This window comes from Chaetura pelagica, unplaced genomic scaffold (genome assembly GCF_000747805.2).
Source record: "Chaetura pelagica isolate M959 unplaced genomic scaffold, ChaPel_1.0 scaffold184, whole genome shotgun sequence".
NCBI lineage: Eukaryota > Metazoa > Chordata > Aves > Apodiformes > Apodidae > Chaetura > Chaetura pelagica.
The window spans coordinates 830,510-845,735 of record NW_009953184.1 but is presented as its reverse complement, the minus strand read 5'-3'; the positions used below and the strand labels follow the sequence as shown (position 1 = coordinate 845,735).

Below are 15,226 nucleotides of genomic sequence, written 5' to 3'. Positions count from 1 at the left end.
AGAGAGTTGGCCCTTGTTTTAAAGCCTTGCCTAGATGGGAGAGGTTCCCTTCTGCTTTCTCAAAGACACAATAGCCTCATCCCCCGGTAACCCTGCTTACTCCTCCTGGCTGTATTTTGCCCACACCAGACAACTCTGGCACCCACAACTTCAGCAGCCTTTAGAAGCACAAGTGTGCCATCAGGCAGGATGCCAAGCTCTTCACCCTCCATCTCCAAGTGCTTGGATCTCCAGCCCCATCCCACAGCTGTGATAAAATGATACCCCAAGGGTTCTCCTTAGAGAATCTGCAGGGGACTGGTGAACCTCACTGTCCCCTCAGGTTGACCTCCCCACCTCCAGCTACTGCGCACATCAGGTGAGCAGAGTTTATCTCCATCCCTCCTGTTCCCCACGGGACTTTCCTCCAGGAGCGGGCACCACACCTACTCAGCATTCCTCTACACTTTTCATGGGGACCAGTACTGTCTGTTTATGGTGGTGGGACCCCCCACCAGTCCTGGTGGCCTCCTCCTCCTCGCCCCGTTCTGCGCGGGGAGCAGCTCCTTCCCGCGCGTGGATTTTCTGGTGCCTCCTCAGGTACTTCTTCAGCCGGTAGCACTTCCCACACACCTCACACCTGTAGGCCCCACCTTGGGAGTGGAGCACTTGGTGTTTAATAAGGTGACCCTTGTGGGGGAAGCATTTCCCACACTTGGTGCAGTTGCAGGCCCCCATGCGGACGTGGATGGTTTGGTGACGGAAGAGGTTGGCCTTCTGGTTGAAGGTCTTCTCGCACTCGGGGCACTGGTAGGGCTCCTCCTTGGTGTGGATCCTCTGGTGCCGAACCAGGTTTGACCTCTGGGTGAAGCTCTTCCCACACTCGGTGCATTTGAAGGGCTCGCTCAGGTGGAGCCTCTGGTGACGGGTCAACTTGCGGCGCATGCGGAAACTCTCCCCGCACTCGCCGCACTTGTACGGCCCCTCGCTCGTGTGGATCTTCCTGTGCCTGGTCAGGTTGGACTTCTGGTTGAAGCTCTTCCCACATTCGGGACAGGGGAATATCCGTTCACCCTTGGGAGCTCCTTTTGCTGAGGGATCTTTCTTGGAGGTGGAGTGGTCTCGGTTCTCCAGCATCTCCTCTTCGGTGGGTTGGTTGCATTTCTTCTGCTTCCCCTTTGGGCTCTGGCTCTCCTGGGGGTTGGACTCCACACCAGGTTCCTCTTTGATGTGAATCCTCTGGATAGCACTGAAGTTTGGCCTCTGCCCATAAGGCATCCCAAACTCAACACTTTGCTGTGGTTCTTCCTTCACATGGAGCACCCAGTTACTGGCTATGGGGACTTCCCACTCGTGCTGCCCATCAGCATCTTCTTCCTTTTTAAGCTGTCTCTTCTGTAAAGCCACCAGTGGGAATTTTGGATCAAAGAGCTTTCCATAATCTGGGTTTTCTGGTGGCTCTTCCTTGACGTAAAGTTTCTGGCAGGCTATTGCAGTAGTGTCTTCTGGGTCATCAGTGTGTGATTCTGGCTCCTCCTTCATCTGGATTTTCCAAGGAGGGCTTTTTGGATTAGATGGGTTTCTAGGTCTGCTACACCCTTGGGCTACATCTCCTTCACAGGACGTATTCTCCAACACCGTATTCTCTGACCTGAAGTCAGAATCAGGCTCCTCTTTAATCTGGATGACCTGGAGAGACACATCATTGATGTGTCCCTCCATCAACTTTTGCTTAGCATGGCTCCTCTGGTGGACACTGAAGTACCGCCTGGTGCTCAAGCTCTTCCCACACTCAGTACAAATGAAAGGCCCTCCACGGAGGTGCATCTTCTGGTGGGCCAGCAGAGTGGCACTCTGCCCAAAGCACCTGCTGCAGTCAGGGCACTTGAAGGGCTTCTCCCCCTTGTGGATCTCCCTGTGGGCTCTGAGGGTCCCCTTCTTCACAAAGCTCTTCCCACACGCAGTGCAGGCGAACGGCCTCTTCTCCACATGGGTCCTCATGTGGATGTTGAAGTAGATCCTTGTGCTCAGGCTCTTGCCGCAGCGGGTGCAGAGGTAGGGACCACCCTTGGCACGTGTCTTCTGGTGGGAAGCCAGGCACATCTCCAGGTGGAAGCAGAGCCCACACTCCCCGCAGCAGAAGGGCTTCTCTCCCGCGTGGATGCTCTGGTGGGGCGTGAGGTGGCCCCAGGTGGGGAAGCACCTCCCACCCTGCCCACAAGCAAAGAGCTCCTCTGCCCTGTGGATCTGCTGGCGTCTCCTCAGGTTTCCCTTCTTGCTGAAGGATTTGCCACATTCCTGACACGAGTGAATCTTTACCACCACATGCTTAACCAAGACCTTGGTGGCAGCGGCCAAGCAGCCAGCAGGACATTCCTGACACGAGTGAATCTTTACCACCACGTGCTTCACCAAGACCTTGGTGGCAGCGCTGCCCTGTGCCCAGCGGCGCGTGAGGAGGATGCCAAGCAGCCAGCAGGTAGAACAATGGCACCACTTTATGGGGATGGACTGTCTTGGAGGATACAAAAACCATCAGGACACACACATCAAAGTGTACTTCAATGGAGGCACCTCATTCCCCACAAGGGAAAAGGTGCTGCTGCTGCACCCCAGCTCCGGGCCAACAAGAAGCGTGTAGCCTTCCTCATTTCTCAGGCTCCTTCCCCCTCAGTGTGCAGACACAATGTTTGTAACTCCATCTCTTGCCTCCTCTGATCTCCTGAAAAGGCTTCCCTGGCATTCCTGGAGACTCGGACTGCCAGACTGAAAAAATAAAGGGAAAATTATTAAGTCATTATTTCTTCTTCACCTCCTGAGCTCGCTATGGAAACACAACGAGTGACACTTTGGCTGCTCCATGGGAGTGAGTCTGAGATCTCTGAAGCCAGAGGCTCATCTGGACTCCAGCAGAGAGAGCAGGAACAGGCTCATTTCCCCTGGCAAGGGGGGGACCTGTGAGGCAGCCACTGCTGCAGTGACACGGAGGTTTTGGCTCTGCTGTTGCTGCACGAGTGATTCAGAATCATAGATTCACGGAGTGGTTTGGGTTGGAAGGGACCTTTAAAAGTCACCTAGTCCAACCTCCCTGCAGAGGGCAGGGACACTTTCAACTAGACCAGGTTACTCAGAGCTCCATTCAGCCTGATCTTGAATGTTTCCAGGGTTCTACCACCTCACTGGGAAAACTGTGTTTAAAACCACCACCCCTTGCCCAGTCACAACAGGTCCTGCTAAAAAGTCTGTCCCCATCTTTCTTACAGGCTCCTTTTAAGTACCCTTAGAATTTACTCTCAGAACACTCCTCTGTCTTTTAACTAAGAAGATTTAGAAGTAAATCAGTTAATTTAATAATGCAATTCACAGTAAGTATTGTAATTAGACTCGTTTTTGATAAGTGACTTTGCAGCAACCAAAATAAAATCCTCCAGACCTAGAAGAAAGCCAAACCTGGCACCACTTGCCAAACTGGGTGCTCTGCTTTGTCTTTGGCAGACCCCCATGCACAGGAGATGACAAGTCAGTGGTGTGTGTTGTCAGTGGGCAGATGGAGAAGTGAGGCATGGAAACCTTCAGTGATTTTGTCCTTTTCAAAGGCCAAAAATCAACAGTAGGGGCTGGGATCCTACATATTTCCATTAGAAAAAAGAAATATAAATCGACAGAGATGTGAGCAACATCTAACCAGGCTCTGAATTACAGCTGGGAAAACAGCCAGAGAGACAGAGGGGACAAAGACAGTGGTCCTGGAGATGACTGTCAAAAAGAAGATACGTGGCTGGGCAGGCTTTTCTGGGTGGTATGGCCAAAAGTAAGGCAGCCAGAATCACCAGTTATGGGGCAGGCTGCCAGCAAGGACATGGGTTGGCAGTGAAACCTGTCCCTGGAGGTCTGGATGGCTGGGAAGGTTGTGGCTGAGAAGATGAGTCCACGGGGAGCCTGTCACTGAGGTGTGGAGGTGGGATGCCATGGAACAGAGGACAAGTGATGGGAGGTGTGGAGTATAAACAGGCACATACGCCTGCCATGCAGAGTTTGCAGCTACATGCTCCTCAGAGGAGAAGGGTCAGTGTGGTGAGTGAAGGGGGCAGCCAGTTCAGAGATCAGGTTAAAACGGGGCAAGTTCCTCCAGGTTTAGCTGCACCATTTGTGTTTTCCCTTCAGCTAACTTCTCTGGATCCCCACTGATGCTGCTACGTCACTACTGAAGCACAAGGGTGCCCCTGCCCAAGCTCAATTCTCCAGGCTGGTACAGAGGAACCACAAGAAAACAAACAACTAAATAAACCCAACACCAGCTGCCTGCAAAGTCCTACTGAGCCAGGAGACACAAAACACACAGGTGGAGCCAAGAGTGGATTTAGTGTTTGCTAGTGGAGGGGAGACTCTGGGGAGGGGGTGGGGTCCAGACCCCCTCCCTGGTTGTGGGAGCAGCTACATGACACCCACAACTGGTTTTAACTCAGCAGCCAAAGCCTCAGCAGCAGTCAGGCTGGAGAGAGGACTCCAAAAAGCTCCTGAGTGTATTTTTTAGGGAGGAGGGTCATGAACCCATCCAGCAGGTACCAGCTTTAGCCTCCCTCCCCCCAGGAGCCTGCTGGGGGGTCTGGCAGGTGCCCAGGGGATGCCCTCAGGTGCAGCTGGAGGGGCCACCAGCCCCACTGCCTTGGCCTCTCTCCTCACCACGGATGCTCATCCCAGTCCCCAGGAGGGACCATCTCACCCACAGCAGCCTTTCCATCGCCTCTGCCTTTTGACAACAGGCAGCAAACCCCCCGAAATTCAGCTCAGGGATAACAGATTCCATTCCTGCCTACTTTCTTCCTCTTGCTTTCCCCCTCAGCACCTGCAGCTCCAGACCCTGCCTGCACTTCCAGCCCTGCCATCCCCCAGGGTTTGAATCAAGGGCAGAACCAGATCCCAGGGAGTTGCTCCATTGTGTTTTTCACTGTTATTTTTTGGGCTACCCGGGCCAGTTGGCTGGAAGCACCTTACCTGAGCGGGCCAGCAGCCCCTCCCCGGCATCTCCCTCCTCCGGGACAATCCCAAGGGCACAACCGTGTCCAGGCTTTGGCTGCAAGTTCTGCTGCAGCCCGGGCTGACCTGGAGGAAGTTCTGCGGGCAGAGAGAGCAGGGAGAGCTGCCGGAGGAAGGGCGAAGAGAAGCAAACAGGAGGAGGAGCCGCGGGAGGATGCGGGAGATGCTCCGGGATCGCAGCTCCCGGCGGGATTTTCACGCCGCCGGTGGGAGAGCAAGGGAGGGAGAGGAGGGGTTGTTTTTTAATCCCTGATGTGCTTTTCCTCTGCACCCCGGGATGGGTGGGGAGCTGGAAGGGTCCGCGCTGCCTTCTGGGGATTGTAGTTCTGCTGCTCCCGAATCCTGCGGGATCGGGATGGGGATGGGGATGGGGATCGGGGTCTCGCCCCAGGTGAGCGTGTTTGCTTCTCGTGTTTGGGGAAGGAGAAGGTTCCTGCAGGGCTGCAGAGCGTCCTGCTTCCCTCTGCTCCGGGAAGGGTCGGCAGGGGAAAGATGCGTTTCAGGGGGTCCTTCTGGGTCCCTCACACTTTGCAGCCCCCCGGGGGGAGGCAGCAACCGGGGCTGCAGCCTGGTCACCAGCTAAGGATCCCTTTTAGTCAGAGAGCCAGAGAATGGTTTGGGTTGGAAGGGACCTTCAAGATCATCCAGTCCCAACCCCCCTGCATGGGCAGGGACACCTCCCACCAGCCCAGGCTGCTCCAAGCCCCATCCAACCTGCCCTTCAACACTGCCAGGGATGGGGCAGCCACAGCTTCCCTGGGCAACCTGGGCCAGGCTCTCACCATCCTCACATAAAAAATAACTTTTTCCTAATGTCCAACCTGAATTTCCCCTCTTCAAGCTTCAGACCATTGCCCCGTGTCCTCTCACTACACACCTGTGTGAAAATGCTCAGTGAGAGCACAAAAGGAGGGTGCAGATTTGACAAGGGTGGACACTGAGGCATATGGAGGGTGGGAAGGCTCTGCAGAGGGACCAGGACAGGCTGGATCAATGGACTGAGACCAATTGCATGAGGTTTAACAAGGCCAAGTGTGAGTTCTCCACCTGGGTCACAAAAAACCCAGGCATAGCTACAGGCTTGGGGCAGAGTGGCTGGGAAGTGTCCAGCAGAAAAGGGCCTGGGGGTGCTGGTCAACAGCTGCTGAATATGAACCAAGCTGGCCAAGAAGGCCACCAGCATCTGGCTTGTATCAGCAATAGTGTGGCCAGCAGGAGCAGGGCAGGGATGGTCCCCCTGTGCTGGGCACTGCTGAGGCTGCACCCCAAATCCTGGGCTCAGGGCTGGGGCCCTCCGGACAATGGAGGGGCTGGAGCGTGTCCAGAGAAGGGCAAGGGAGCTGGGGAAGGGGCTGGAGCACAAGTGTGAGCAGGAGCAGCTGAGGGAGCTGGGGGTGTCCAGCCTGGAGCACAGGAGGCTGAGGGGAGACCTTCTCACTCACACAGTCAAAGACCAAAAAAGCCTTTTCCTAAGCTCAGTTTGGAAGTGGTGACCTCCCGGTGTGATTAGTTTCCATTATCCTGGGGAAATCCACTTTGGAAGTGAAGCCATGCCATCAGCTGCCTCCAAAACATACCACTAGATGCCAGTGAAAGCTCTTCCTGGCTGCTCCCACCTGGAACATGTCACACTTTTGGCATTTTGATTTGTTTTATTGCATTTTTTAAAAGGTAATCCCTTCACTTTTGCTACAACAAGGCCTCCTTGCATTTGTGTAGAGTGTATAAATGTGTGTGTGAATGTTTTGTGTATCTCCTCTCTTGCTCTTTCTCTTTCTCTGTTTATGGAATCACAGAATGGTTTAGGTTGGAAGGGACTTTAAAGATCACCTAGTTCCACCCCCCTGCATGGGCAGGGACACCTCCCACCACACCAGGTTGCTCCAAGCCCCATCCAACCTGGCCTTGAACACTTCCAGGAATGGGGCATCTAGTATTCCTGGGCAACGTGTTCCAATGTCTCACCACCCTCAGAGGAAATAATTTCTTCTTAATATCTAATCTAGAGAGGGTAAATTAATAAATGGAAATATATGTATATATTTACCTTTGTTGGCTATTACTTAGATGAGAATTTCTTCACAGTGTCTCCCTAGACCAGGATCTCACCCCCAAGCTCCTTTTCTTATCCCCCTTCCTATCAAACATCCCAAATTAGAGCAACTTTCCAATATCTGAAGGGACCTACTGCCCCATCCCTAGCAGTGTTGAAGGGCAGGTTGGATGGGGCTTGGAGCAACCTGGGCTGGTGGGAGGTGTCCCTGCCAATGGAGGGGGTGGAACTGGATGATCTTGAAGGTCCCTTCCAACCCAAACCATTCCATGTTTCCATGACTCTATGAATCCCCAGCCCTTCATCTGCTAGATCTGAATTTTCTAGCCAGCACATCATGGCCTGATCATGACATGGACTGTTGGTCCAAGAAACATACAGGTGCTGGGATGGTGTGTCCAAGCTCTGGGAGATGGTTTCTCATATTAGGTGACCAAGGGGCAAGACATAGGTCCAACTTGTCCAGCTATGGGAATAACAGCCTGGAAGAACAAACCTGCCTGGAGCTGGGGATCATGGAGTGGAAGCAAATGAGTGCAGTAGTGCTCATAACCAACTTGCATATGTTTGGTGTCTAGTGGGAATGTGAAATTAATTAAGCTTGAAGAAACTGCAGTACCAGGAAAGAAACCCTACATGGGGAAATGGCACCAAAGAAGTCCTGTACACCAGCAAGCTCTGTGCTGCATTTCCCTGGTGTAGAGATCAGCACAGGACTGGAAGGATCTCACATGTGATTTTTTGTGCCTGGAGCTCTGCACTTTGCAGAACATAATCTGTCCCATGCTACCCACTGACGATTTTGCAAGGTCTAAGCCTTTGAGCAGTCTCCAGGCTTTGCCCACAACCCTTTCTTTCACCTGGTTGGCAAGGTCCAAGTAGGTTGGACTATCTGTCCCATGGGAACTCAGTGAACAGGAAGCTCAGCAGCTATTCAGGCTCCAGGAGAGGTGTGTGTCCTTCATGTGCTGGGAGGATCACCAGTGTGAGGGACACCTTCTACTCTGGGCAAGCTGTGTTTTGGTGGAGCATTCCTCTCCAGTGCCTGGTGCTCCTCTTGCTCTCTGAAGTGCCTGATGCTGGTTGCCATTGGAGACGAGATGTTAGATTTGATGGAGGAAAGGTCTGATCCAGATTGGTGATTTCTGTGATGCTTTTCCAGACAAATCCAATTCTGTGTGTGACCAGTCAGCTATATCTGACAAGGCTGCACAGGAGAAGTGAGGACTAAATTTAAGTAGAGCTGTCACATGCTCCAGTGCTTGATTAATTATCCAATGAAATAAAAATAGAATTGGGCAAAATAAAGGAGGAGAGGACAAGTGAAATCTTCACCCTGCTTTAGAAGGAAATATTGCCACAGGTTTTATTAAAGATGCCACAGTTAATCACATCAAGAGGCTTGAGGTGGGTTGTTGTCCTGGGTTCACAGAAGAGCTGGGCCATGGGACAAGGAGGGCTAAGGGAGCAGGAAGTCCAGTTATTTGTTCAGATGAGGCTGTGAGTGTTCCTGAGATTTGGAAACAGGACAGGTGCCAGCTGAGGCTGAGGGAACCCCCAGCTGCCTTGCTGCACTGGAGACTGTTTTTATTAATTTAGGAAACAACTCTCACAATAAGGCAAATGTGATAAAGGAGAATAAAGTGTTTAAATCACAAGTAATTTTCCATGCTGTTCCAGCCCCCCTGCCTTTAATTACTTTTGATCATCTGATTAGGAAGGAAAGCTTTTCTTTTTTCAGCCCACATCTCCTGCAGCTTCATTGTGCAGCCCAAGCCCATGGTTTCCTCTCCTGCTGCCATGAAAATAATCATGGTGTCTGTGGCCCCTTCCATATCCACCACACTCATCTGATATGATGAAATGAAATAAGAAATGAAATTAAATGAAAATCTGGTTAAAGGACAAATGGGCCTGGCACTTTTTTCATGCCTGGCTGCAATGCAGCAACCTGGCCTCCTGTCTGTCCTGCAAGTGATGGGCTTCTTGTACATGGAGACTCAGTTGTTTAGTTTTGTTTTACCCTGTGGTCAGGCCTGGTGACTTCTGTCAGGAGGGAAGAGGAAGGATGATAGCTGCAATGTCCCCAAATCAGAAACCACTCCTTGCCCTGTTCACTCTGCCCCAAGTGCTGTCAGTGTTGTGGGAGGGATCAAACCTCTCCTATGTGGTGAGCAGGGAGCTGGGATGCTATAAGGACCCTTGGATCTAGCCCTGGACTAGTCACCCCTTCATCCCCCAAGTCCCACTCTCTTCACCCAGGTTGCAACTTTCTTTCCCAAAACAACAACCTCATCATAAGATAATTTTTTTAAAAAAACAACTTAGTAAGGTCTAAATGACATGCCCAAAGTTGAACAACAGATCAGTAGGAGAGCCTCTCAGGAGCTGGGGTAGGGCAGTACAGCTCTGCTGCTGGACACAGCTTTCCAACACAACAGCTGCTGTGCAGTGCTCTTACTCTCCTGGCCTCCTCCTTCCTCCACAGACAAACCCTGCAGGTCCTCCCTGCCCATCATCACTTGCAATGAAGTTGTAATGTTAAATGTTTTTCATTCCCCACATCCCACTGAGAGGGGACCAAGCATTTATCCTTAGGATTGAGAGGTATCTTCTAAGTCCAGTGCCGGTTCCTCAGTTTCCCTGCTGGAGGGCAGTAGGGGCAGACCCAGCTGCAGGCATTGCTGAGAAGGTGAAGCCTCTGCTTCCAAATACCTGCAGCAGAGCTGGGCTCCCTGGCACTGCAAGGAGCTTCTATTCAGGGGAGGAATTTCAAGGGCATGATTCGTCTGCTCTGATTTAGACATCTGCCTTAGGCTGGAATGAATCACACCCTGGGCTCCCTGGGCTGGTTTCTTCATGATGCCTGGGAAGCCTGGCTTGGGCACAGTTGTGCCCAGACTGCTGTGCAGGTCCTGCTGCCAGCTCCCTGCCCCAAGGGCCAAACCCTGATGTGCTGGCTCCCCTCTTCTCCTGCCTCTTGCCTGTCCCACTCCTCTCTGGGGTTTGTCAGTGGAGAGCAAAGGAAAGAGGCAAGTGTGAATTTACCCACCAGGAGGCCAAGGAGGTGCTGCTGTGCCTCCTCTGACTCTGCCCATGTCACAAGCTGGAGAGCTCGGGGGAACCCAAGGGCACCCTGCTGCCTACAGAGCTGTGAACAGTCGTGGGAGAGCTGCTAATAAACGTGTAACTAAATCTCCAAGGCTGCCCTGCTCCACTTATCTCTCTCTTTCTTTGCCTTCTAGTCTAGAGGATGTTTGCTTCCTCCTTGCATTGCTTCCTAGATACATCCTCCATGGAGCAAGAACACATCCTAAGAGAGGAACATCACCCATTCCCCTGACCCAAGGAAAACAGACACCTCGTGCTGCTTTGGCATGGGGCAGTTACTTCTTTCAGCTGCAGAGGTTCATCTCTCTGACCCCCACTATCAGGCTCCTCACACTCATTCACTCTCCTTCACTTGAGAAAAGAGAGTCAAGATTTCTATATATAAAGTTTACAAGACTTAATAAGGGTAATAAAGTGTTTATCTGCAGAGGATCAGCTTGCTGGTGAAGAGAACAACCCAAGCAAGACTTTTCACCAGCTTTTCTGACTTCCTCAAAGGCCTAGAGAATCATTCACAAACTTATCTCTTTTAAATGATGTGAAAGGCCAGTGGAATTAGTCTTCTTCATTCTTCAGAGCTGCTCTCATGATTAGGGTGTGCTTTTAGCCAGCCCAGCCAGAAAAACCCTTCCAATTGAAGCCAAGCAGCCTTAAAAACCAAATGTGCAGATGAAGAAATGGGGTCTTGTGGAGTTACAGCAGGACATGGAAACCAATGTTTTAAGAAAAGTGGGAGCCCTCCTGCTCCAGGACGTTCAGGACCAGTAAGTCCCGAGCTCCAAGTGATTCAGCCACCACCCTGAAGGAGACACCCAGAGCATTATTTGTACTTCTGTGTCCCCAGGGCCTCCCATCATTGCTGGTTAGTCATTGTGAGAGCCCCACCAAGGAAAGGCTCTTGACAGTTGTTTATGAATGTTCAGCATCTCAACCAGGTGAGGAGTCATGGTGAAGTGCCCACTTTTCCAGATCGCAGGAGTTTGCAGCCTGAGCTTCCAGCAGCCACAAGGACTTGCTGGGTGCCTGCTCAGGGGAGAAGAGATTTTTGACATTTGAGGGTTTGTTGTCTTGTTTCCTTACATTTCTTTTGGAGGTGGAGAAAATAAATGCCATCCTGGTGCTTGTGTTTCATACGCTGCTTCAAAGGAGAAGGTGCTTTAAAAGGTCAGAAAACAGGGCTGGGGATGGAGAAAACCCTGTTTGCTTGTTCACTGCTCAGTCAGTGTGGGCTGTGATGTGCTGTCAGGCAGACTTAGCTCTGCACAGCATTAGAAACACCTCCACTCATCTCTCATGCTCTCCCCATTTTATTGGGAGCCATCCAGCTGCTTTATTTGAGGCAAAAACCTTGAACAAGCACTGGCTTTCAGAAGTAGCAGAATGCTGACATTCAGCACCGAGTCTCTGCAAGAGCTGAGTGAAAACAACCCGAGTGGCCTTGCTCTTTGAATGTGTGTTTTTATTCTCCAAGTAAATAATTCAAAGCTCTTGGAATCAGCTTGTTTGCAAGCACCAGATTAGAGCAAGAGACCTGTTATCATTTAGCAACAGCAAGATCAATAAATAGGTTTTTGTACTAATCTGCAGTGGGAGGCCATACATAGGATCACAGAATGGTTTGGGTTGGAAGGGACCTTCAAGATCACCTAGTTCCAACCCCCCTGCATGGGCAGGGACACCTCCCACCAGCCCAGGCTGCTCCAAGCCCCATCCAACCTGCCCTTCAACACTGCCAGGGATGGGGCAGCCACAGCTTCCCTGGGCAACCTGGGCCAGGGTCTCACCACCCTCACAGGAGATAACAGTTGATGTCTGGCAGTGTTTTGTGCCTCTGGCCTCTGGTTTTGGTCTGAGCAGAGGTGGGAATTCAGAGCAAAATTTGTTTTCCTACCTCCTCTTTAATTTCTCTCATAGGCCTTATTTACTGTGTGTGTGTAAATAAAACCCTGGGCTGCCCACGGTGAAATCAAATTTGTTCTCCAGTAAAATGGGTAATACAAAAATGTACCTCAAAGTGAAGCTCTGAGTAGTCTCCTGTCTCCTAAGAAGGCATCTGGTTTTGACTGAAGTTCAACAGATAGTTCATTCCTGTACTTAAAGAGACTTTTCAGAACCACAGAATGGTTGAGGTTGAAAGGTACCTCTGGAGGTCAGCTAGTCTAACTCCTGTCAAGCAGGGCTGCCTAGAGGTGGTTGCCCAAGACAATACCCAGATGACTTTTGACCACCTCAAAATTCTACAGTTTTATGTCCCCCAAAATTGGTTTTGCAGTCCAAGGGTTGTCCCAGCTTTAAAAATGATGAGAAGTGATGTTCCTCAGCCTCTCTGTTCTGGGTTCCACAGGGGCCTTGCCCAGCTCCCTAACTAATTCAATTGCTGTGTGGCAATTAGTCTCATTTAATGTGAACGAAAGTACCCATCTCCCTTTCTGTGGACTGGCCTGAGTTAGTGGTTTATGCTGCAGAACAGAAAACTTGAGGACTTCCAACACAAGCACAAAATCCTTTGTTGGAAGCTAAATGCCCTGTTACTTCTCCTTGTGTGCAGTGAGAAGTTGTTAGTCTCTCCTGTGTAGGTGGGCTGCCATCATTACACAAAACACGGGCTGTGTCTCTGGAGAGCAAATCAGTAGCAGGTTCCCAGTGGAAAGGAGGGGATGGTGCTGATTGACAGAAGAAGCACCATGAAAGAAACGTTTGAAGTGCCAGAGCTTTGTTGTTCTGCTATTGAAGTCAATGAGAACTTTGATATTGGCTTCCACTGGGACACAACCAGGCTCTCTCCATTGGTCTTGAAGCATCTTTCTTGGCCACAAGGGCACATTGCTGGCTCATGGTCATCCTCCTGTCTACCAGGACCCCCAGGTCTCTTTCACCTACACTACTCTCCACCAGGTCAGCCCCCAACCTGTACTGGTACATGGTGTTGTTCTTCCCCAAATGCAAAACTCTACACTTCCCCTTGTTGAATTTCATCAGAAGCCCCACAAGTCCCTATTCCCACATTTACAAGTCACATTTCACCAGGTTTGCAACAAAGTGCCTCCTATTTCTTCACTGTTTAATTGCAGGAGTGTGGGAGGAGAGGGTGATCTTGCCAACTTTACATCTCCTGCCTTGACTTGGGCTGCATTCACTTACTAACACTGAGCAACAAAAGCCACATCCTGTGGTGAGGAACATCTTTGCAAGCTGACAGGGAGAGAAATGCTGATAATTAGTAGGTTGAACATACAGGGAAGGGTGTGTGGTGCTAATCTTTTCAAAGGAGCTCTTCTGGTTCTCTGTGTTTGTTTGGTGATGACCAAGAAATGGAAAGCTTTTCCTCAGTCTTTTCCCTGTCTGCTGGGAGGGTGTGTCATCAACAAGGAGACCTTGGTAACAAAGGGCCTTGCAAAACACGTTTCCAAGGGTTGAAAAAAATTCAGTGGGGAAGCTCCCAAGTAGGTGGCATCTTAGCTCTTCTCAGGTATTTCATCCCAGCTGGCCTCCTTTATTAGGTGCTCTCAAGAAGAGATCCCTTTTCAACTCCATCCTCCTCATCTCATATGTCATGTGCCAGCCAGTTTGGATGAGAAAAGGCCACTTGTTGAACTTTGTGGGCTCGTGATCCACACTCCAAATAGGTTGTGATCACAGCTGACATGCTCAGCATAAACCACTGGGAACACTTGCTTCCTAATTAGTGCCAAACAGCACATACACTGCCATATCCTGCAGTCCCAGTTGGGAAGAGCAAATTGGTTATTTTTCCTCAGAAGCTGATAAAACAGCTGATGACAGATGCTGGAGCAAGCTGACTCCTGAAAAGCTGGCAGAGCTGGGCAGGTGGCACAGCTGGGCCACCCAGAGCCACCAGCTGCAGCACAGTGATGCTGCACGGCGCTGGGCCCTGGTGAGTCAGGCCTGAGCAGTCTGAGCTGATGGTGCAGACATTATTGTTTATAGGCTCCCTGAGCTCACAGACAACAAATCTTCAGAGGTTCCCCCAGAAACCTCCAAGGAAATTTCTCAGTGCTAGTGACATCATTCCTGCAGAGGGGAGCTCTTTGGTGAAAACATGCCAAACTCTTTCCTTCTTCCTTCTTAAAACCCAGACAATGACAGAGCAAAGACCCATTTATGGAAAGCTTTCTTTGTTTCCCCCTCCCTGGAAGTGTTCCAGGCTAGACTGGATGAAGCTTGGAGCAACCTGGTCTAGTAGAAAGTGTCCCTTCCCATGGCAGGGGAGTTGGAACTAGATGAACTTTCAGGTCCCTTCCAACCCAAACCATTCTATGGCTCTATGATAGTAATTCCAGTTGAGGAGGGCAGCTCCTGGACCTCTCAATCTGTGCCCTTGCACTGGGTATTGGACATTGGAGTCTCCTGCCAGTTTCCAGCTTTAGGGTCTGCTGGCAGCCTCTGAAGCCACCTCTGAGGCACCTCAGCAGAGTCAGCCCTGCATGACTGATGCCACGTAGGTAACTTGTCTTGTGAGTATCTGATGGGACTCTGGGACTTACTCTGAAAAGCAGCAGCTTTGTCCAAGGGCAAATCTGAAGTCCACCCTCCCAGGAGATGACAATGCCATAGCTCATGTTACATGCTGCAGGGAAGAAAGTATCACCAAGCTATTTTTTCCACAGTAACCAGTGATTTGGGATGACTGAAGTGTTGAGAACTAATTGCCAGAGGGTGAGGAAGCAATGGGACCAGGTGGGCATAAAGGGTCTCACAGTAAACACAAGCAGGATGCTCCAGATTCAGCAGCTTTGTCTCTGAATTCTGCTCTGATGCTCTTCACTCTTTGCTTAATTGGCAATGCAGAGCAAAAAAGCCATTTAATCTGTGTAGACAGCACAGTGTGGCCAGCAGCAACCCATGCTTTTTTGCCTCTCATTAGAGAGTAGCATTAATGGATGGTCATTAGCTGAGAAGTGCTTCTATCACTCAGCTTCTTATCAAGTTTTACACCCGTCCATTCTAGAAATTACAGTCATCCCTCTGCCTTGCCATCCCCCATGGCAGTTGCACAAATCATATGAAAGGAAAGGGAAAGGGAAA

General features: G+C 50.8%; 1 protein-coding gene across 1 annotated transcript in view; it reads right to left on the bottom strand.

Annotated features, from left to right (window-relative positions):
- Positions 1-429: 429 nt before the first annotated feature.
- Positions 430-15,226, bottom strand: part of LOC104388466 (zinc finger protein 850-like) — a 19,576-nt gene continuing 4,779 nt past the window's right edge. The window contains exon 2 of the mRNA XM_009997337.1: positions 430-2,494. Coding sequence (XP_009995639.1) covers positions 430-2,494 — 2,065 coding nt within the window. The remainder of the gene's footprint in view (positions 2,495-15,226) is intronic.